The sequence below is a fragment of the Castor canadensis genome, chromosome 2, assembly GCF_047511655.1.
Source record: "Castor canadensis chromosome 2, mCasCan1.hap1v2, whole genome shotgun sequence".
NCBI classification, from domain to species: domain Eukaryota; kingdom Metazoa; phylum Chordata; class Mammalia; order Rodentia; family Castoridae; genus Castor; species Castor canadensis.
The window spans coordinates 117,204,794-117,228,841 of NC_133387.1; the positions used below are offsets into that span (position 1 = coordinate 117,204,794).

The following is a 24,048-nucleotide window of genomic DNA, read 5'->3' on the forward strand; positions in this document are numbered from 1 at the left end:
CACATCTTCATCTCCAGATTACCTATTATATGAAATACAATGTAAAAGCCAGAAAAATAGTTGCTATACTATGTTGTTTAAGGCTATGGAAGGCCAAATGTAATTTCAGTGGGTTCTTAGACTCCACCAATCCTTATTAACCCATATTAAGAGGATCTGCTTTAGACTATTTTGCTGTCTTACTTTTTTCCTCAAGTATTTTCATTTGCATTGTTTTATTTGTGAGCAGTCTCTAGGACTTTAAGAAAGAACAATGTATCTGGCTTGGATTCAAGCAATTTCATCTTTTTATGATTTTGTCTTAGGAAAGATATCACATAATCTTGGAAACAATGTTGGGTAAGCCAGACAACTTACTTTTTTTCTCTTTATTCATTTCCAATGTCATGATTACACACAAAAGTTATACTCCCAAAGGGACTATATATAAAATGAAATCCATTTGACAACCTCCTTAATGTGTTAAAGTTTCCATTCCAATATTTAAGGTTCACATTAATTTTTGGAGTTTGGAGCAAACAGACTGTATGCCGTGTTCTTTCTCAAAGTGTCTGGTGAGTTGGATTCTTGGTAACACAGTGACAAATAAGTCTTCATTATTTTTGGCACTGATGAAATGAGTCTAGTAAGTGGTATTCCCAAACGAGCATATATCATTTTATTACAAGCATGGTAAACATTGTTGATACAGGTTCAAGTCTCGCTTTAGAACTGACCAATCTTATTATCAGGACTTTGAGTAAAAGTATGCTCATGATGAATTTCCCCAGTGTGACTGAACTCAAGTTAGTATACTAACTTATTTTTTAATGTATGTAATCATATTAAATCCAAACACATTTAACAGATATTTACCATTCTTTTTGTGCAACTTTAAATCTTAAACTTTCAAAGAAAATACATTTCTAGTTAATAAAATAGTGCAATCAAAACCTTTATTTTTCTCATTAGACTGAAATAATAAATCAAATGGGCAAGAAACACAGGAAGGGAAGATTTAGCATAAAACATTATTTTTCAAGACATAACGTTAAGGAGATTATGAAAATATGAACATTGCTTATAACTCAATGGCAGAAAGTCAATGCATTTACCTTTGAAAAGCAGAGTTATTCATTGCCTTCAAGCTTCGGTTTAGGACCTTAGGCTCAGAGTGGATGGTCCCCATACAGATGATCGTCTGGCTTTGTAATGAAAGAAAATGGAGGAATCTCTCTGGAAGGAAAACTTAGGTCATTTCTTTCTCAAGCCAAGTGTATGTGGAACACATTAATAGTTCTTTCCTTGCAGAATAAAAATAAAACAGATTCTAAATAAGATAGTCTGAATTATCATAAAGTCTAAAATAAGGATGAATATTTAAAGTCATAATTCATTTAGCTAGTGATACTGAACACCTACTTTGTTTAGGTGGGGATTTGCAGTCACTGTGTGCATGTTACATTTAGCCAACGACCACATTTTAATTTTTAATTAGGAGACATTGGCAGCATATAACAGAATGACAAAGCTACACAAATTCATAAAAGTCAAAGGAAGCAGCATCTTTTAGCCAAAGCAATAAATGTTCTGTGAATTTAGGGAATCAAGGTGTGTGCCTTGTCTTCCCCATGTTCTCCTCCGTGGCAGACTCTGTGGAAGCAACAACATTCCTCTGTGATGATAGGATACTGATAACACAGGGATAGCTGTCAAAACCAGAATGTGCATTCTTCAGTGTCAGGATATCCCCAAACATCAATGAACACCATACATAAAGGAACATAGCAAATTCCAACATAGCATACACACAACAAAATTAATTCATTTATCAGAGACAGATACAATTTTGAATATGCATTTTCTAGAAGGAACCAGAGGACAACAGAGACCATCTGCAGCTGTCAAACCTGTGGAAGTGAAACAATGCACTATGAAATTCACACAATACATGAATCATGAATGAAAAATAAATGCTTTATCAAAAGAAATTGGTTAAGTGGCCTAACATATTCGTATGTATATATTTATATATCGAATGATAAAAATCAGCTTGCATGAGGGTCATAGTATATCTACTTTGAAGTTATATCACACATACCATAAGCAATTTACAGAATTCATTCATCAGGTTTGCATATACAGGAAGTGCAAAATGAATTAAAATACACTGAAATATAGAACACTCAAAATGTACTTATATAAACCTCCCAGGATTGACAGAGATTGGCCATAATCAGCATTTGTCACCATTGCACAAGAACAGTAATTGAGAAAAAAAAAATCCAAGAAAAGGGAGAAGGTTTTTTTTTTTTTTAAAAACAGCTTTCTTTGCTTATTCCATATTTAAAATACTGTTGTCCTTGTTGAGGCGCAGTGTTGATAACTTTGTTCTTGCCCTCAAATGGGGATTTTGTTTGATGATGGTTTATGTTCTGTAGACTTTTGATCTCTGTTTTGCTTCTTGCAGATAATGGGTCCCTTAGTAGGAAATCAGTGGTATCCATAGTAAGTATTTACTATACCAATGACTTTCAGGCCAACCCCTGAGCAGTCAGTAAGATGATGATTTTATTCGCCGAAAGAAAAGAAAAAAAATAGATCTTCCTATTAGAAAATGTCCTATCACTTCACACTAATTCTTTTGAAATAAAAGCTCAGTGGTTTGCCAAAGAAAATACTAGCAACAAAGCGTGATAGCCTCTTCATTTATGCTTCTGGAAGCGGATGCTCCTTGTGTAGGTAACTAGAGTACAGGGGGTGCAGAATGGTGCTTGGAGTTTAGGGTCAACTTTGCTGTCCGCTCCGTAGATTTTACAGGCGATTTGCTCTTTGCTTTAAGAAGAGAAAGTGATATTGGAAAAAAGTCAGCACTTTAGATTAAAGCAAAGCACCCTTCACAAAGCCACAAACAAGAAGCAGGACAGAAAGTCCATGGCTTGTAGCTATCCTCGCACCTGCGGAAGAAGTTATAAGATATTCGCTCATCTTGAAGATTTCCAATGCTCCTTATTAGGCTGTTTTAAACACATACATATATATATTTAATTAGCTCGCCAGCTTGGCTCTGGTGCTCATGAATGTCTTGGCATGCACTGCAAATAACAACACATACAAAGTATTTCAGTCCCGGGAAGCTGGCGGTGTCTGTCTGTTTTCAAACAATGGCATCCTATGGCTCAGGACCTGGGAACTCTGACAGGAACAAATCCAAATACTTTTCCCCCAAGGAATGCCTTGAGGACCATTCCCTGGATGATCCTACATTGGTTGTTCCGTTTTATGCATTAGCATAAAACCCCAGAAAAAACAGGAAACCCTGGGAACACCAGGCTTCCTGGGATGAGGACTGTGTTGGAGGTGGGCACATCTGAGCATTTACTTTTAGATCAAGTTCTTCCTGCATTTTTATCTTTCAAATCTGAGGAAGTGTTAGTGCTACCAAGCACTAGAAATTTTGAAAGCACTTCAATAATGGAAAGGGAAGAATTAAATCGTATTTTTGCATTTTCCTTTATATATTCTATGCTCAGCTTTTAGCTATGAATGACATACACTTGTATTAGTGAAAAACAAAAATGTGATGAAGTGCAAAGCATTTCTCTCCCTCTCTCTCTCTCTCTCTCTTTCTCTCTCTCTTCCTTTAAATTGGAGAATGGCTAAATGGATTTTGAAGGGTTAAGGATGGGGAAATTCAGTTTTGTCGATATTTCAGGTAGACCATGTTTGGCTCCATACTGGCAATGACAAAAACTGCAACAGAGCCAGGCATGGTGGTGCACATTGGTAATCCCAGCATTGAGGAGGCAGAGGTAGGAAGATCTAGAGTTCCAGGCCAACCTGGGCTACCTAATTAGATCCTATCTCAAAACACAAGAAAAAAATGCAGCACCATTCCTTGCCACTCAAAAAGTCACTGAAGAATAATTAATTTGGCTCTAAAATGGCCATTTAGGCTGACAGAGTGGCTCAAACGGTACAGTGCCTGTTTAGCAAGCATGAGGCCCTGAATTCAAACCCCAGTACCACAAACAAAATGAAGTAAAATAAAATAAAACAAACAAAACGGCCATTTCATAGACTCGCATTGCTGTTTATCTGTTAACTTTGGGGTTGTCACTGATTTGCCTTTCTGGTAGTTGGGCTGTATATATGTAAATATCTCCTCTCAGAAATCTAATGACCAAAGACCCAGAGGTCAAGTGGGAGTCTCTGAAGAGTGTTCCCATGTTCAAGTTGGGTAACAAGATTCAGAGATGCAAAAGTGACTGCTCAGTCCACATACAGCTCTAAGTACAGAGACCATGCAAAGAAAATACACACAATCTATGCAGAGCCATTAACTTTCCATAACAAGTATATATTCTTGTCAGCTTTTTGAAGAGAGATTCTTTGATCAGAATTCATTAGATGGAAAAAAAAAAGATGACAAATTATTACATGGCTCCCTAACTAGCCATGACACTTGACTTGATACAAAATATGTCTGGTATTGAATAAAAGTTTTTAAAATGCTAATAGCAGTAAAACTTGTTAAAATCATTCACCCAAAAATATTTTGTGAAATAATAGTTCCCTTTCAGTACAAGCATTGCAGGTTGGCTCTAATTTGCTGAAATTGCACCATGTTTTATGCTGGCCTCTTCTCAATTTGTCAACCTGACATCCCTGACCCCATCACTCCTATAAGACAGTAAGGAAACAGCTGTTTCCTTTGGACTCAGCATTTCCTGTCATGTGTCTAGCATGTGCAAGTTAAAGTATAATTTACATGAGTATTTTGACTGAAAAGAAACCCAGTTTTATGCTGTTGAGAATAGTTTAAGGCCATGAAATTTTTTAGCAGCCTACAGATATATAATCCACCAATGCAATGTGGTACTTTTTTCAGATTATAATTTTTCATTCACTCTAGCTGCATGCATTTAGTAGCATATGTTAATTAAATGAGACTTATTTTGTCAGGACAATTATAAAGATTTTCTTTCTAAAGCAAATTCTTTCTAAAGTAAATACTAAAGCAAATCTGTATTGCCATTAGAGATCATGAAATGTTTTTTTCTTTGTTTTTTATGTCTTCAGTGAACAGAGATGTACTCCTTTCTCTTTGCAGCCCCCAAGACTTTTAGATAGTGAAATCTGAGAACCTAAAAGGTTATAATTTGTCCTGTGTAATTTTAACAATTAACTACTATTGTCATTTTATTCAGATTTATAGTATTTGCATAAAATATTATTCATCAAAAGTACTATGATTTATCATATAGAATTATTAAAAAATATTGTTTTTTTGTTGAGAGCAAACTTTGGCCACTCATCATGCTCTATTTCAGTTTTACATTTCACTTTTGTGAAACTGAGAGCCAGATTTGTCATCAGGAATCCTGAGTTCTAATTTCCCCTGCTGCCAATCACTTTGGAGATATCAAATAAGACATTTCTTTCTTTTATTTTCTAAGATGGGTATACCTGTGTATTATTGATTTTTTTTTAAGTTTTGTTTTTCATATGAGCAAGGCGGACCTTGCCTTGGCTCACCTGTTTTGCTTTATTTGGTTTCTTTTGCTCCATGTCTGGGCCACGCAGATAACCTGTTAGCCCTCCTTAATGCAATCAGGCATTAAGTATCTATTGCCCTGAGATAACCTGCCATCCATTTATCTATTTCCTCTAGTGGGTGGAAATCTCCTCCCTCTGACCTTCACAAGTTCTGTGACCTTCACCTGTACGGCATTTCTTGTAATTTATTATCATTCATGTCTTATCTAATCCATTACACTATCAGCTTATTAAAAGACTATTTTTTTTTCAGCAATCTTAAAGATAACTCTCCATATCTAAAACAAGGCCTCAAGGGCTTTTTAACTTTTGCTCCCAACATAAACTAGCCTGTGAAGATGAAAGGGAGATGCTTTTATCTAACGATGTGAAGAAAACGTGCAGGTAACAGGCCTAGATGGAGAACAGCCAAACAGGTCCAAGAGATTTCTCATGGACTCAGAATGCCTCTTCATTATATCCCTCAGCTTGTAGCTAACAATGGCGCCTCTCATTTGTTTTTGTGCTTACCGACTTTCATAGTACATGCTCAGGGGTCATTCCCCAAGCCTTGGTAAGGCAGGGAAGGTATTTTCTCCATTCTATAAATGGAGGAAAAGCATGTAATCAGTCTTCTCAGATGTCTGAGAGTGCAGAAACTTAGCTCCCATTTCTCATCGCTTTAAAATACTCATCAATGGCTGGTGTGGGCATCACCTACACTGAGACATGGACAAGCAAATATTTCTCAAAGTGTGAAAAATGAAAAGTTTGATCAAGCAGCAACACAGAAAAAGCCTCAAGGATGGTGTCTCTACTATCCTTGTTACTTCAGAGAACAACAGAAATTTCACCAATTTCTTTAAAGACCACCACCACAACTGAAAACAAAGAGCCCAACAGTCAAGACCTCAGCATCCTCAACAATTGAGCCAGAAATGGTATGTCTTATGAGACCTAAAGACATTACTTGTCAAAACAGCTCTGCCCCACAACCTCAACAAGGGTCATTTTAATGTTCAGGTTAGTACTCCCTGTTCTCCACCTCATTAATTGTGTGCAACCTCCCACACTGGAACATCTGCAGCCACAGTCAATGTTTTCCCTCTTCCCTTTCCTTGCCCCTCTCTCTGCCTGCCAGATGGAAAATGTTAACTTAATTAGCTCCCTTTCGGCACCTTCCATTTTGGTCTCCATCTGAGCCACTGTTTCTTCCTGTGCCCATTGGATGTCTTGCTCACATGAATGTCCAAAATGGCTAAAATGTACCAGGAATCTGCTGTGTACCAGGCATATGCAGTAGGCATATATATATAGTCTTAGTCTTCTCAACAACACTACTCTACGTAAATGTGCAGATCAGGAATATTAACTCAGTGACATGAAGTCACCCACCCAGGTTACATGGAAAACAGAATAGAACAAAGACAGGGAAATGACACAGCAGTGCAGGGGAGCAGCATGGTGGACGGCTTCACATCTGTTGAGTCATTATTTGAATGTGTATCAAACTTTTCAGAGAAAATGCACAGGCTAGAACATGCCCTAGAGGAAAAACTTATTTCACATAAAATTTAACTTTCCTCCAACTCTGAACTGAAAAAAAGATATTGAATATGGAATCATCATCAGACTTTTAGTTTTCCTAAATGCTAATAATAAGTAAAGTTTGTCTTGTTCTTCATAATATACCAAATGTCTTAGGATATAAAGATGTTTTTGATTTTTCTAGTTATGAACTTTTGGAACTTAAAGCTTGCTCTGAAATCACATATGTATTTGAGTGATGTGTGGCTCTATCATTACTCTGACATTCCCTCTTCTTTCTAAGAATCTTTTTTTTTTTAAAGCTTTTGACTGAAATTTGATAGTTTGGAACCGAGAAAGACTGTTGATTATTGAAAATACCATCATTAGTTATTGATTGCAAGGGAATAGAAGGTAGAGCTCTTGGCTAGGTGAGAAAGTCACCAGACATAAGTACTTAATTCAAATAATCAAGTGGAGAAAGGAGACAAGCACGTAAACAATTTAACTTATGCAAACTTTACAGCTCTTCAAATACCACCTTTTCCTGCTTTGAACATTTTCTGAGGCATTAATTCCTATATGAACACAACTTTTAGCTGGTCTAGATACGGGTAACTTTCCCATTCAGGGCATTTGTGTGTAGCTTCAGGCATGGTTCTTGAAAGGTTTTTCTCTTCTTTTTCTTCTTATTTGAGTACCTACCAGAATCAAAAGGAGCAAGAAAATAAAGACAAAAAAAATTTCTCTCTCCCTGTGGCTCTACAGTCTGACTCCAGAATCTTTATTTTGTAAAAGTGAATTATTAGAGATGCTCTTCATATGGACAAACCTAAAACACGGACTGTCCAACACAAAAGCAGCAGCAGCCCTGCAACATTTTGTCTGTGAAGAAGGAGGCTTGGCTTATAAAAAACTGAGTGCTCAACTCAGCTCCTAGAGCAGACTGGCCTCTGATACACTTTTCTTTTATTACGCATGTCAGCTTTAAGAACTGAAAATAACTTTGTGAGAACATTTGAGCTAGCATTTAATGCAATTTTTATTCAGGTTTACACATACTAAATCACTATTGAAGGGGAAAGATCAAATAATAGGATGATTTTATCCTATAATTTTTTGAGGATAATATCTTTTTTATTAGAATTCTTAAGGTCCAATGCCAATTTCTTCGAAATCCATTTTTTTAAAAAGAAGTGTGCTTCGTTTTGACCTAATACATAAATCACTGATTTTACTGTGGCCTGACATGTTTGCAGAAGTTGCTTAAATTTCTTTTCTTGTTTTCCTTTAGTCAGCAAATGTGCAGCTCTATTCTAGGTATGAGGTCCTCTTATTGTAGCTGAGGGAGAAAGGTACAGTCACCCATGAACCAGGTCCAAATGGCAAGACAACATGTCCCACTCACCACAGAAGGTTCCAGACTTTCCTCCTGCCTACAGCTGGTCACTGCAGCCTTTCAGGGCATCTACCAGCTGCAGTTCAATGAGAATGGACACATAAGAGCAATGCTAACTCCCTCCTTCCAAGACCTCAACTCAGCACATTTTCATGGTTATTTACCCACCTACGTAACAATTGATCTTGTGCAGACAGTGTAATAAATCTGACAGAAGCAGCTACTGTTTTGATTCTACTGTTCCTTTACCTTGGGCTATGACCCCGTGAGGTTGCAAGAATCTTCTTGCTGATGGGGAATGAAGCTGAGAGGATTGATGTGGTTTGTTCAGGCTTACTCAGTAAGTAGGTAATGCAGCTGAGAGTCCAAGCTGGGTTATGTTGGACTCTACAACTAAGATTTGTACTTAATTTGTGTCATAATTTCCCCTACTTTTCATAAGTGAAAACCTTATGCTTTCTCAATTCTGATTGTTTAAAATACAAAGTTAATATGAGTGGCTTTGACAAAGTGGGAGAAGACTATAATTTGGTGGAACAGAATGCTTCAAAGAGAGAAGGTTTTTAAAAATTTTTTTGGATAGGTAAGAAATGTTTTTAAGTATTTTTTTTATAATTGTGGAAGAATTTTTTTTCTTTTTGGTGGTGTTGGGGATTGAACTCAGGGTCTTTTTTATTTTTTAGGATATATTAATTGTACAGGGGGGGATTCATGGTGACAATTCCAAATAGGCTTATATTATACATTAGTTAGATCACCCCGTCTCTCCCCCTCTACACCCTCCCAACCCCACTTAAAGCAATTACAAGAAGTTTCTTTGTTCTGTTTCATATAAATACATTAAATTCATCCACTATATACCTTCAAAGAGGGAAGTTTTAATACCATATATATTTATTTAATAACTTTTAACTCATAAATAAGAATTATATATAATTAGCACTACATTTACTTGCATGTAAATAAATGCTGCGGAAGTGCTTGAGACTACTTACTCAATTTATGTAAGCTGTCTGCATATATGCTTTCAGTGTTAATTAGTGAATTTTCCATTCATAACATGAAGGTAGACAGTAACCCAGACTTTATTTGAATAATCAAATTCCACAGAAGGGATTTCACATATGTGGTTTTGCTACACTGATAATGTAGAATAATGCCAAATTTGACTAAGGACATAAGTACATTAAGATGGAGAATGAAATAGAGTCAATGATGACGAGAGCTGGCATCAAGCCAGCTTGACTGCTAATACACCAAGCCCATTAGTCCCAGGGATGAGCATACTTGGCCTGAGTTGGGAAGTGTACCATGGCTAGGACTATTTAATACTGCATGAAGTGACCAGAGAAATGTATTTTAATAACACTTGTGTTGAGGGAGTAGGAGTTGACTTGGCTGAATATTTGAGATAGCTTTTGAATATTGTCACTAATTGGTGAAATAAAGAATATCTCTTTTCACCCACTCTTTTTCCATATTGTTATAGACCTCCATCTCCAAGGCTATCAGAGGTAAATTCCTCATCAATGAAGGAAAAACATGTCACATTTTTAAAGAATTCAGGTGAAAAAGGAGAAGGGAAAGAAGGGAGAGAAACTTAGCTGTAAATTTGCAATTTCAAATTTCCATGTATCTTCTTATATAAACTGAAAAGTAAAGATATCACCAAAATTCAAAAATATTTGTCAAATTAAAACATTAACTTTTGTTGTTTAGCAATGTTCAATTTTGAGGAAGAAATTACTTGAGGACCTAATGCTAACAAGACATACAAATTATCAATCATATGGCCTTGAAAACAAACTTATTTCAACATAAGGAAAAGTCTTAAGATTTTGTCCATATATCTTTCAAGTTTGAGGTAATTGTTTTTGCATTTTCTTTAATCTAGAAGTTTCAAAATTTTCTGACTTAGTATCTTTTATAAGTTATCTACATAACAGAAATGATCTTCTTAGCTATCAAATTTAAGTAATTAGAGATATTTGAGTAAGAGTTTTTTATTTTATCAAGGCAAACAAATCAAGGATGGAAGTATAATTTGTCTGCAAATATTATATTAAATATGTTAATATTATTGCTATATTTAGTGTGCCATGACGGATGGTCCAAAATGTTATTTTCCAATCTGCTCTGACCATTACTACATAAATGGTCTGTGATTGTTTTCTTAAATATTAAACAAATTACATACAATTCATGTACATACTTAGCAATGGTATCATCGTCAGAAGAGTTCTGCACTGCACACAAACCAAAACGTAATTTTTCAATCCTTCAACATTTATTTAACCCTAATTGAATGCTAAGCACCATGCTAGGTACTATAATAACACCAAAAGTACCATGAAGACACAAATTATACCTCTAAATTTATAATATTTTCAGATAGTTTGAAATAGAATGAATTTTAAATTCAGAAGTGTTTTTCATTTAGTAGTTGTGATTCTGCTGCTTGCTCCCTAACTATAACACTTTCAAATTGCCTTCAAATCATATTCATTTGTTTAAGCAGAAAAACTTTTTTAAAAAATCAAGTATTTTACAATTATCCAAAGAAATGCTGCTAAAAATGTGTCTGTAACATCAGACACCTAAATAAGAAAGAAAAGAACTGACACAGAACAGACCCCTTCAATGCACAGTGGTTGATACTTTTACAGTTTGACATTTGGAGTATTTGACTGCCGTATTTAATACTCATTAAAATGTTTATGACTGCACAATTAAGATTGCTTAATCTGATTTCTTCTTTCTTTTTTATTTTCTCAATAGCTCCATGGTTGTCTGCCCCAGGGAATAAGAACTCACAGCTCCTAGCTTTTGCAATCTACTTTAGTTCAGAGTTTGCAATGGGTCTGTTTCATACACACAGCATCTGAATTCATGCTAAAATGTTCTCTCAGTCTTTTTATGAAGCAGTCATATGAAGTAAAAAAAATACTCATGATGTATAAATCTTCCAGTGTACTGATTTCCCTTGATATTGTCAAGGATGACGTATTGCTCATTTTACTCTCACTGAATTGGGAGCTACATGAGTCACAACATCGAGAGGACAAATGACTGCATATTGTATTTATGAATGTCACTTAATCAATATAAAGTCATCAACATCACATCTATCTGCTTAAACAAGCAAAAAAATAATTTGATGGTTAGATTCTCCACATACTACCTACAAAATTATATATACATATATAAAATACTCCTAATTTCAATTACACAATTTTTCATTACACTATTTTCAATAGCTCTTTAAGGACACACATGAGTACATTCATGTGAACATGTATCTATATACATGTATATATATATGTACACTGTGCATATATTTTTATTTTTGTCATGAACTCCATAATCACACAGCACCATTATTTTACTTTGCTTCTTTTCACTCATGAGATCCCTGCCTGTCATTTTTATACCTGGAATATTTTAAATGTAAAAGCTGCATAGTACTCAATATATGTTTTAACACATACGTTAGGTAACTCTGTTCTTGGTCACTGTATTTAGTTTTATTAAAAACTCTGATGCTCCACTGACCTTTTTGGGATTTCCTCCCACAGGTATGACTTCAGGGACATGGGGCTGCACAATCTAACATCCCATGACTGACCTTTCCTGACAAATTCTCCTTGAGAAGGGTGGTAACAACTCAGTGCTGGTCACATTGTTGCAGGATGCCTGACTCACTGACTTTGATGACACTTGTTGATAGAAAATATTTGCCAAGATTACATCTTTCAAATTTTAGAAAAATGAGTAAGGGTTTTAACTGGTCCAGCATCAAACCAAGGATATTTCAAAAAATCCCGACATACTTACACTACTGAGACTAGTCAACCAAACACATAGGTTTTTTTACTCTTTTATTCAAACCTAAATTTTCTCAATAAATTGATTGAGAGGTCTTATGTGACTTGCTATTTATTTAAAAAAATGACTACTATGTTTTAGATCTTTCTCTTGTTGTTATTACTGAGGATTCTATATTATGCCGTCAATTTTTTAAAATTTGGATATTGCTGTCATTTAGAGGATTGACTTAAATTTGTGCATTAATCTTGCTTTTATTATATTATATGATCACTTTTGTTCCTGCTAAGTGAGGAGTGGTTTATATAATCACAACATCTGCAAATATCAACATGCTTACTTCTTTTCCTGAGACACAAATATTTTCATATTTGATGCTTCAATTTTTTTCATCAAACTAAACTGAACAAATGTTTCAAATTATTTATAGTAAAATGTTATTTTTTATTTGTAAATTATCTTGTAACTTTAAACTTTCAAACTCAGGCCTCTGATTTCATGCTAATCTTCCTATATTTGATTTTTCTTTTCTGCTTAGTTCCTTTACTATAGTTCATTTGGAGATACATTGTATATTGTGGTAATATGCTTCCTTTAGTTTCTTTTAAATAAATTCTTTCCTAATTGCTCTGTTTTTAATTTATCAAGCATTACATTATTTTGTGTAATTCTGGAACTTTCCAATCTTTGTACACACTACTCACGTTTCTGTTCCACTATTATACTGTTAAATAATGGTTATTTAATAATGTATTTTCATATCTAATAGATAAAGAAAAAAAGAATGAAGAATAGCTGGGTTTACTCACATGGTGGGTTTACTTACTCTGCTAGATGTTTAAAGCCCATTATCTCACTTAAGGTTAAAAATGAACCTTGAATGTTATGTGTCCGTTTCATAAAAAGGGCTTTTTTAAGGTTCAGGGAGATTTTCTGGGCAGCTCATTCAAAGTAACAAGCTGGTAGATGGCAAATCAACGAACTAAATGTGTATCTGTCTGTTATCCCACACTATGACTTTTTCTTATTGGGTTTACTCTCATTTTTCTTTCCTACTGCTTTTGAAAATATTTTCACTTTTGCACATTTTCAGATGTAACTCTAATTACTTTGTGGCTTTAAAAATTCAGAGGATCTTTTCAATTTTTTTTGAAAGCTTCAACACAATTTAAATAACAGAGTTCATGTTGTTTATTCAGGTCAAATTCTTAACAATCTTTTGGACTTTTACAAGAAGGATATACTTACAACTTTGGGCAAAACACCTGGTGGCTAATATGTTATTGTTACACAGAGGGAAACTTATCACTAATTAATGGCATTGTGACAGAAGGAAAAGGAAAGTCCTGAAATTACAAATGATAAGACATAAGCCAGAGTGAAGACCTAATCTTCCTTCTTTACTACCTTGCAATGGGTGAACGAGAACTCCTTTCATTATCACCTCTATTATCCAAAGTCAACTGCTGTCCAAAAAAGTTAATATTTGTCTTGGCTCTTTTGAGAGGCTTTTATTTATTTTTTTGTTGCTGTACTGGAGCTTAAACTCAGGGCCTCTCACTTGCTAGGCAGGCTCTCTACCACATGAGCTACTCTACCAGCCCTGTTGTTAATCTCTTCCTGTGCCTAATTTATTAATTAAACTTTATCATCAGGATGTACATGGAAAAAAAAACATAGTATCTGTAGGGTTCAGACTGTGGTTTCAGGCATGCACTGGGGGGAGGGTCTTAGAATTTGTCCTCTGCAGATTAGGGTGGATAAACTTGATCATATCCTTTCATTGCTGATTATATGTATGCATATGCATGAACAGTTATTATCAATACAGTAGCTAGTTGCCATTTATTAAGTCTTGATGAAGTGCCAAGCCTTAAATGTATATAAAAAAGTGAGGAAAGAGACACATCTATGAGTGCTAGGGCAGAGATCTGAATCATCTTCTTCAAGCTGTGCATTTCTGCCTCTGCTGGTGCCAGGCACAGGGGTATGAAGAGTACCTGCCTCACACTTATGCCCCTTCACAGCTGACACATGCGCTGGTGTTAGATTATCCCAGGCAGAAGTGGTTCTGGGGAGGAGGAACCAACCCTTGCCTTTCCTGTCTCTTTTGGGATTTGTATTACCTTGATCCACAAGATGCAGTCTTTCCACTAACCTCCCAACCTTTTGGTCATCTATCTAGGAAGCTGTTCCTATCATAGTCTGCTGAAATCACAAGGACCGTGATTTCATTTGAGACTAAAGCTTAGAACATTGGCAAATTCTGCCTCATGTCTCCTCAATTACAGACAACCTAGTAATCACAAGTGAACCTTCACATGGCCAGCCATAAGCAAAAACCCCATGCAGCCAAAAGATGGGCCTTGGTTTTATAGGCCAAGCCAGTAACTGAGTTTCAATGAGTAAAGTTATACATAGTTTGCAAAAGGGTTTAACAAGTGTAAACTCTTACTCTTCATAATTCTAGTTCAAACATGGCATTAACAAATTTCTTGGTCTACATTATCCAAATCACTGCCTCAGGTCTGTTTTTATCTTATTCAGAGACACTTGATTTACATAGTGGTCATTTAACTGATAGAATTATAGTGATCAAATTCATTTAGCCTGTGTAAGCAGCCAAGTTGTATCATTTAAACCAAAATCAACATTAGGTCTCAATTTGTGACTAGCTCTTTACCTCAGTGCAGTGCAACATTTACCTCATCACAAAAGTGATCTTTTTGCAAGACCTCCAGCATCTCACTTCACTTTTCCTTATAGCTTTGAAATTTTGTTTTCAGATAATTTCTGCTGAATCTGGCCACTTTTGGAAAGCTGCCATGTTCACATGCTGCAGAGGAGCTCCAGGGAGCTCCGGGCTTCTGGCAGCTGTAGCAACACCTGCCTCTCTGTGCTCAGGTTCACATCATGGTGAAAACACAAGAATCATATTTCAGAGTTTAGAGAATCAACATTCCTGCTGAGTGACTATGGGTTTCACACATGGAAACATAACTACAGCTTTAACTATGGCCAATTTTCCTACAAATATCAGCTGTTGGTCACAGGGGTAAAGAGAAGTGCTTTGCAAAAGTCCATCTCAACACTAGAAATAACAATAACCAAATAATAGTCTCTAATGAATTATTTTGAAGCAACACACATACACACTCTACAGTGAATGGCACAAAAATAGTAGAAAAATTTTCTCATGTGAAAAACCTTTTTTTAAAAACTAGTGATAGTCATAATTCATGAACATAAAGATACCTATTTCTGGTCCTCCCAACAGAGGTCTGAGTGGAGCGCTGTGTGGGGATGTTTCTTAGGCTCCCTGTAGAGTCAGGCATAGATGGCCTGCACTACTCAGTTTGGGAAACTGTTTGGGAGTCTTATCAGATTTGGAATCTTGGCAAAATCATCTGTTTATAAAAACATTATGAGAAAAAGAACATAAAGAGAAAGATAAATTGTCCCTCCCTTTTTCCCTTTATTCTTCAAGGTGCTTAGATTCCTGCAAGAGCTAAGTTGTAATAACTGTAGCCAAGTTGCAATAGGGTATTACCTACCCAGGTTTGCCTGAGACTAAGGATTTATTTCTTGGAATGCAGGATTTAGAGCACTAAAAGAGGCCATTACTACAGCACAAGGCACAACATAAGGCTTCCAAGGAAGCATGAACAACTTGCTGCAGGAGACCAGGATGGGCAAACTCATTCTAACTAAGAGAACAGGAGAGAGTTTTATTAAGGATTTGCATCTTAGTAGGAACTCAGCTCCTGGGGAAAGACTCACACAAAGGAAACAGCATTTACAGAGTCACAGAGGGGAGAGTAGCTCTTCCAAGTAGGAAGAGTAAGTGTGGAGATGAGGAACTCCAAAGAAGCAGGAAATTACATTACAGAAATTAGCAGTGGTGCTTTATAAATAGTAATTACTTAATGCGTGGGCTATTGTGATATGTTCTGTATGTTGGAATTGAAAGTGGGAGAATACCAAGAGCTGCTATACAGAAAGCAAAGAGGGCTTATATTGAGAATGAAACCAGTTAGTAGAATTGGAAAACAGTTTTTCAAGGATGTCATGGGAAGAAATTGCTAGACTGAATGACTAATTCAATAGGCAACTGACAGAGGAAGAGATAAGAACATTTTCAAGGTTTTCACAAAACTGATGGGCTGATGTTATTAAAAGTATAGGAGCACATATAGGAGGAAAAGCATTTGTTTGGTGAGAAAGCTAGGGTGATAAAATTCAGCTCTGAATATTTGAGTTTTCAGTGCCTAACATGAGTATCTATTGGAGTAAAACAAACTACCCCAATATCCAGTCTTTGAAAACAACAGTTAATTATTACCTCTCACTTTTCTGTGTGTTGTCTAGGCTCAGATGTACAGTGATTGCAATGAGGCACAGACTGGGAAGGACAGATGTCCAAAGTGGCTTCCTCAGTCTCATGTGTAGTGCCTTGGCTGTGGCTTCACTCAGCAAGGTGGTCTCAAGGTAGTTGCACTTCTTACATGGTGGCTGGCTTCGAAGAGGTCCTGGCTGAAGCAGCCATCCCTTAAATACTAAGCCTGGAATTTGCATAGCATCACTTCTTCATTACTTATTGGTCAAAGTAGTTCCAGGCTAGTCCAAGCTCAAGAGAAAAGTAATCAGGCTCCACTTCTCAATGGGTGGAATGTCAACAAATATGTGGCCATCTTTAATTTACCACATGGTTTGTAGGACATATATGTGAGAATGTTTAGGGGACAACTGTGGACCCTACTCTGGATCTTCAGAAAAAATTAGGAGTAGAAATGTGAATGGGAAATTTTTCTAAGGAAAATTCAGCAGTCAAAACTATGGGAATGGATAAGATCAAGAAGTTAAGAATGAGAGAGGAATGACATTAACAAGATGAGAGAATAGGAAGGTGAAACAGGTTTGATCTGGTGGTTGGTAACAGTGGGAGGAGGGAGGATATCAGGAAAGGGTAGGAGGTGAATATAGTGGAAAGATTATGTACTCATGTATATAAATAGAAAAATGAGCCCTGTTGAAACTGTTCCAGGAATGGGGGCAGGGGGAAAGGAAAATGATGAAAGGGTGAGTTCAAGTATGATATATTGTAAGAACTTTTGTAAATGTCATGATGTACTCCCAGCACAACAATAGTAATAACACAAAAATAAAAGAATAACATCGTAGAGGAATTGAGGAGAAACCAACACAGGAGACAGGGAAATGCTAAGAGGCAATATACAGGAAGTCAGTTTAAGTAGGTAGGAGAGGTAAGAGTGTTAAGAAGTGATCATCTGACCACCTGCCTTGAAATTGGGAAGAACGCCTTGTGGTGATGGGGAGTTTAGTAGACACAGTGACTTGAAAGAGAACTTTTGTGGGACTGAGGTACAAGGAAAGAGGACAGAATGCAAGGCAGCCACTCCAGGAGGGTGGCAGCATTGGTTGGGCATATACTCCCTGAGATCTGGCTCACAGGATGCAGGCAGGAGGAGGAGAAAGCTGTTCTCAGTTTTGTGTGCAAGTCTGTCAGGGTGGTCAGAAGGAAACAGAGAGAACAAAGGAAGATGGTAGCAGGGCCGGTGGAGGAGATTATTTAGATCTGGAAGGACTGGGGATCCTGGATGAGACATGAAGAAACAACCAGAGAATGTTTTAGTGTTTTAGGGTATTTGGGGATGCAGAGGAGGAGGCAGAAGGAAGTCTCCAAGCTCTAGTGAAGAGGGAACTAAACCACTTCATCCTGGTAGAGAACCTGGGATTTCCTACGTACTTTGAATACATGGCACGCTCCTTTCTGGTCTTTCTTCTCCATCTTTGTTTAGAGTCTCCCTATCATTCCAGTGCTTCCCCCAGGGGGCCTTCCCTGATTTAGACAGCTAGAACCAAGGGTTCTTCCTCCTCAGAATGTCCACAATGCATGTCTGTAACTTCTGGTTCCATGTCATGCTTTCCCCATGTAGCATATTTACTGGCATTTCCTCTGTCTTTCTAAGCTTTGCATATTTACAATTGTTTTAAATGATGGGGAGCCTGGGTTTAGTATGAATATCTGCCACTCTGTCATGTGTACAGAAAACTGGAGAGGGCGCAAAAGATCTGAGGATGAGATACTCCTCAGAGATTATTAACAAAAAACAATTTTGTTTATCTGTTTGCTTTACCATTTTCTTCATTATTTTGGTTCTAATTGTTGATTGCAAAAAGGAGGTAGAATTAAAATGATTTTACAAGTTTAAGAATTTACTTTGGAGGCTGAGATCGGGGGACTGCTGTTTGAGGCCAGCCTGGGCAAAAACCCTTATCCTAATCAATAAACTGGGCCAGGTGGCATGTGTCTATAATCCCAGCTAACACAGGAGGCAGTAGGTGGGAAGACTGTAGTCTGAGGCCAGCCCTGAACAAAAATCTAAGACCGTACTTGGAAAGTAACTGAAGTAGGCTGGGGGCATGATGTTTAACTTTGTAATCCCAGCTACTAGTAGGGCAGAGATGGGAAGCACTGAGGGTTGAGGCCAACCCCAGGCAAAAAAGTTCACGATGAGGGTATCTGGGGATGCAGCTCAACCAAGAGTTAGGCATAGGGGTGCACAGCTGTCGTCCCAGCTCTGGGGAAAGCATAAATAGGAGAATCTCAGTTCAGGCAGGCCAGGCATAAATCAAGATCTTATCTCAAAAATAACCAAGCTGGGGATACAGTTCAGGTGGCAGAGCACCTGCCTAGCATACTCTATTTCAAAGAGGCCTTGAGTTCAAACCCCAGTACAGTAATAATAAAAATACAATAGAACAAAATAAACCAAACAAGTGCTGGAGGTGTGGCTCAAGTAGTAGAATACCTGCCTAGCAAACATGGGGCTCTGAGTTCAAATTCAGTTTCTGCAAAAAAAGTTAAGGATTTATAATTACTTAACACATATGAGAGAATTTATAAAGGTAAGTAAAACAACTTCAAGTAAGGGGCATTCACATGCTCACTAGTCTTTGAAAGACTATCTGGGAAAGATGGAGGACTAATCATATTAAATGACAGTTTAATCTCTGTTTTGCAATATAGCAATATAGCTTTTCCATCTTTTTTTCATATCAATTTCTGTCGTAGGGAAAATATTTGACTTAATTTTTAGGACAATCTGGAGGTTATCTGTAAAGTTCTTTTCAGTTCCCGTTTTTTTCTTCAAAAAGACATAGAGATTTGATAGTATGAATTTAGAGTTGAGTGTGTTAGTCTAAGTAATTTACTGAACTAAGTGAAGAAATATGATGAAAATAAAGGACTAAACAGACCATTTTTTTTGTGATCCAGGTTGATGTCACGTCATGTATAATGCAGCTGAAGCAAGCTTTCTTGTATCAAGTGATAAAACAAAAAGATTAGTATATCTCTTGGCTTGTAAAAGCAACATTTTGACTTTTATGTCTTGCTTTTAATAGAATTTTAAGAAAAGATGCATGATATATAGAATTTACATTCTTCTTTCTCACAAATTAAAATATAAATCATTGAGAAGTGTGTCTTCCATGTTTATGTTCCTATGTCTGGCATATGAGTTCCTGAAATGATGAAAGGTGAATGAATGAACAAATAAATGAATCATGAGAATTTAAATACATTTTATTTGAATATAATAGAAAAATTGTAAAGTAAAACTATAAGCCAGAATGACGGTATTACATGAATGTAATATGTAAACATCCGTCCTAGATACTGTGTTAAATGTAAAGACGTGCAAGCAGAAAACTTGCACAAAATGGGATGGGTGGCTTGGAGACCCCAACTTCTGAAGGAGAAGTTATAGAATATTGATAAAAGTATCTAATGGTAGAAACATAGTATTCAGATTAGTCTTTGCTCTAAGCAGATGAGTTTTAGTGTAAAGGCTTTTAATGTGTACAGGAATCTATGAGGCAGCATTTGTTCTTTTATTACCCTGAACTCTAGAAAAAACGATTTTGTATTTAAGAGCAAGGCTAGTGGTAAAATGAAATATCAGCAATAATTTTTTCTCGAACATTGTTCAAGGATATCTAGATTTTATAATTTAGTTCCAATCACAGTGCTAAGACAGAGATATTAAACTAAAAGGTATTTAGTTATTTAATTTCATGAAGAAAATATCATAGAAACAGAGTATTTCACTCTATGTATAGAATCTAATCACGTGGAACAGTGACTGTATTTGATTTTATTCCACAGAAAGAATTTATGCTATCCAACTTGGGACTATTCTACTTAGGCTAATAAGTTCACTTCCATGATTTGGAGTTCTCACTAATTAGGGTGTAAATTGTTGGTTGAGGGCATTTTGTAATTCTTCATGTAGTATCTAGCTTCTTCTTTTGATAATGTGAAGAAAGAGGGGGCCAAGACCTCCAAAGACATTAAATCCTTGTCAAATGATGCTTACAAAATTGTAACTGAGATATAAGTATCTCTGTGTGCACCCTGATTTACAATAAAAGCAATTGTTAGCTCTGTTGGCTTTGTTCTTTAATTTGGGAAACCAAAAAGATGATAAAGAGAAAACTGACAAAGACACAAATTGGACTTTGGAGAGCCTCAGCCATCTGACACATTGCCGTGACCAAGACGTGATGGGGAAAATACTCATCACCACTTACAGGCAGTGCAAGCTCACAGGGACCCCAAGCCAAGTGCCCTGCAAAATCTAAAAATCATACCCAAGACAACAAAAAGCATGTAGAGAAAATCCATGCTGGCATACATTATTATCTTTATTTATTTGCTATACTGGAGATTGAAACCACTAAGCAAATGCTGTACCACTGAGCTACACCTCCAAATTTGGCAAATAGTTTTTTAAAGCACTGTTCACAAGCAAGGATTTAAGAAATGTGTGTGTGTTACATATATACATATATACATAAATATAATAATCATATATATGTAATCAAATATATATTTGATCAGGATGATTTCTGAGATGTTTATATGTGTGTCACACACACAATGAGGTGGCAGGAATTTTTAATAGTTGAAGAGACTTTAAATATTTGCAATATTTCTACTACCAAAACTCATATAAATAATTCTTCAATGATAAAGTATAAAGGGAAAAAATGTAGGATCTTGAGTTGAACACTTCTGTGCTCCCTTTATCCTACATTATTACGTCAGCATTTGAGAGAATCAGGGCAGCCTAGGATCCGGTAGAAGACTGCTTGTTCTAAGCAGCCTTTACCCCACCTCAAGGTTAAAATTTCGGCATGTTTCCACTGGGTGAAAGATTGCATACATTAATGCCATCAAGAACTACTTTAACTTGCACAGCTGACTTAGGAAATGTGTGACTAGGCTTCCAAATTGGAATCCCAGGTGCATTTACAGGGGCCGCCTCATCTCTCCACCACTTACTGCTTTTCATCCCCTCACTTCCTCCATTATCAACACCACTTCATCACAGGCAGCTGAAGTTTCTGTTTCCAAATCAAAAGCCCTTGCAGAATAGTCCTGCTTAAAATGATGGGACATAGAAATGTGGATGATATGGTGAGTCTTTCATTTCCATTTTGATTAAGTGAAAGCCTCTTAATTTGGGTCATTATCAATATATAAATCTGTAGAGAAAGTAAACGTGCATTTATAATGGACCCAGCATTACATGATTTATCGTCCTGATAATAAGGTATAAATACTGAAAGAAAAGAAAATGGAGTGTAGTTCTTAGGTTCCCCTGGACAGAAATACTGCCAGGTACTAATGGAGCAAACAGCTGCTGAGCGGCCAGCCTCCTGCTCGCCACGCTCACGTCTCCTTTTATCAACTGAACTTGGTCTCCCATCTTAAAAGCTGTCAAATACAAATCTGGCTACTCTGACCTTTCTGTGGAGGGTTTGTGTGTGACAAAATGAAAGGCTCAAAATGGGTCTCCATACCTGATTGTGGACTTTGTTTGGGGATTTTGGCTACCACTTGCGGGCTGGAGGTGGAGTGCGTTCGTTGGTTGGCAGAGCTGTGGATGCTGCTGGGGACAGCTGCTGAGATGTTCTTGCGAGGCTTCATATCTTGCAGCCACATGGGTGAGGCTTCGAAAGCCTGCATCCTCCGAGCATGGCTGTTGGCATTGACTTTCAGATAGGCCTGGGCCTTGTGTTCTTGCAACTCCCCATAATTGGCATCAGTCACCCTGCACTCATATAAACCTTCATCCTTTTTCCTCACTTTGGAAATCTGAAGCTTGTGGGAGATGTCATTGCCTTGGACTTTCACTGTCTGAAAAATTGCAGGTAAGAAAACAAAGTACTACGTCAAATGACTGTATTCCCATTCTTTATCCCAAGCTTGCTGATGATGGAAAATTAAAGGGCTTTAAATGGCCCCATAGCCAGAATCAAGGGGCTTTTTGTTTCTTTAACATCAGATCAGAAGGTCTTATTTATCCTATTCTGGTAATAACTGCATTCACAACTCAGGGGATAATTAGTTCAATCCAGCCAGTGCCAGAGCAGGCAGGCAGTCAGCATTCCCAGGTTGCAAAAGCAGCGGTACCATTTTCTCACCATGGGATTGGCCTCTGCCTGGTTAGCTCAGTTGAGCTCAGTTGAATGAAGCATAAACCAATGAGGTGAACTGTATAGTTAATAGCAGGCTTTTCTTCATTGTGGGCTACAAATCTGGGAAATCACAAAAGTATTTTGTTGGTCTTAACAGTTTAGGTGGGGATATACTTTATTGTCACACTGGGATGACTACTAAAAGTACTGCTAAGATAGACTGGATATTAATGCATTTTTCTTCCAATTTTTTATGCAGCTTGCCAATAGCCATAAGGTGGTAGGGCTTAGAGTATAGATGAGTGTCACTGAACGTTTTATGGCTCAAAGCCTATACCCCATGTCACTGTAGGAACTTGGGATGTCATCAGTTAAGCACTGATTTGATTTTCAGCATTGAAGCTGACTTTTTATTTCTTCTAATAATTTTTATTCCAGATTAATCACAATATATCTAACATATATTAAATATATAATATGTAACACATATGATAAGTATCATCGCAACAGATTTGATATGTAGCATGTGATATCCATTATTAACAGAAGGACAGATTTCTTGAAGAAGTCAAGATTTAAGGATCTGGTTGATTTTGAAAGAGAGAAAAAAAGCAGTGAAGGAGGAGGCAGAAAGATATTTATTCTGCCAACAACCACTGCACTTTCAAATGGCCATAAGTAATTAAGAAAACCTGAGAAGTGTTCATTTGTACTTTACACAAAGGTGTGTTTAAGTGTATGACAAACAGTTTCCAATGTTTGGACCATAATTGTAAGTAGGTATTTACGTGAATGAAAAATTGCATATAAATATACTAATCCTCTAAAATAGTGGAAGCAGTTCTACATATATTCCCGGCTACATCTCCTAGCAGTGGAGGTAGGGAGACCATCACTGTGTGTACTATTGGCCCACAGCTTAGGAGCAGACCACAGCTTAGGAGGTTTGAGTCAGCGATTCTCAACACTGACTACGTTAGAGTCATCTGGAGAGTGGTTAAAAAATACTTCCACTTGGATTAGTGCAGAGATATTAAGTCTTCATTGCAAGGGAGTGGAACTTTATCTCTTACAAAAGTTTCCCAGGAATTCTACGCAATCATTGCTGGTTCGAGGTTACACAGTGGGTACAGTGAGAACAATTACCTCCTGCCCCAGCATGTTCCCAGAACTCTTGTCAACTCCTTAGATTTGACAAACCAATGACATGGCTAATGTTCGTAGCAGTTGTGTGTGATTACTGGACTTCAGGATGACTCAGGCAGGGTGTA

At 36.8% G+C, this 24,048-nt stretch overlaps 1 protein-coding gene across 4 annotated transcripts in view; it reads right to left on the reverse strand.

Moving 5' to 3' along the window:
- Positions 1–335: 335 nt before the first annotated feature.
- Vstm2a (V-set and transmembrane domain containing 2A) overlaps positions 336–24,048 on the reverse strand; it is a 28,422-nt gene continuing 4,709 nt past the window's right edge. For 2 of the 4 annotated variants that reach the window (XM_020188139.2, XM_074065532.1), the window contains exons 4-5: positions 22,160–22,496; positions 336–2,814 (exon numbers count right to left, since the gene is read on the reverse strand). In XM_020188139.2, coding sequence (XP_020043728.1) covers positions 2,726–2,814; positions 22,160–22,496 — 426 coding nt within the window. In that variant the 3' untranslated portion in view covers positions 336–2,725. The other 2 variants (XM_020188140.2, XM_074065531.1) reach the window with 2 other exon arrangements.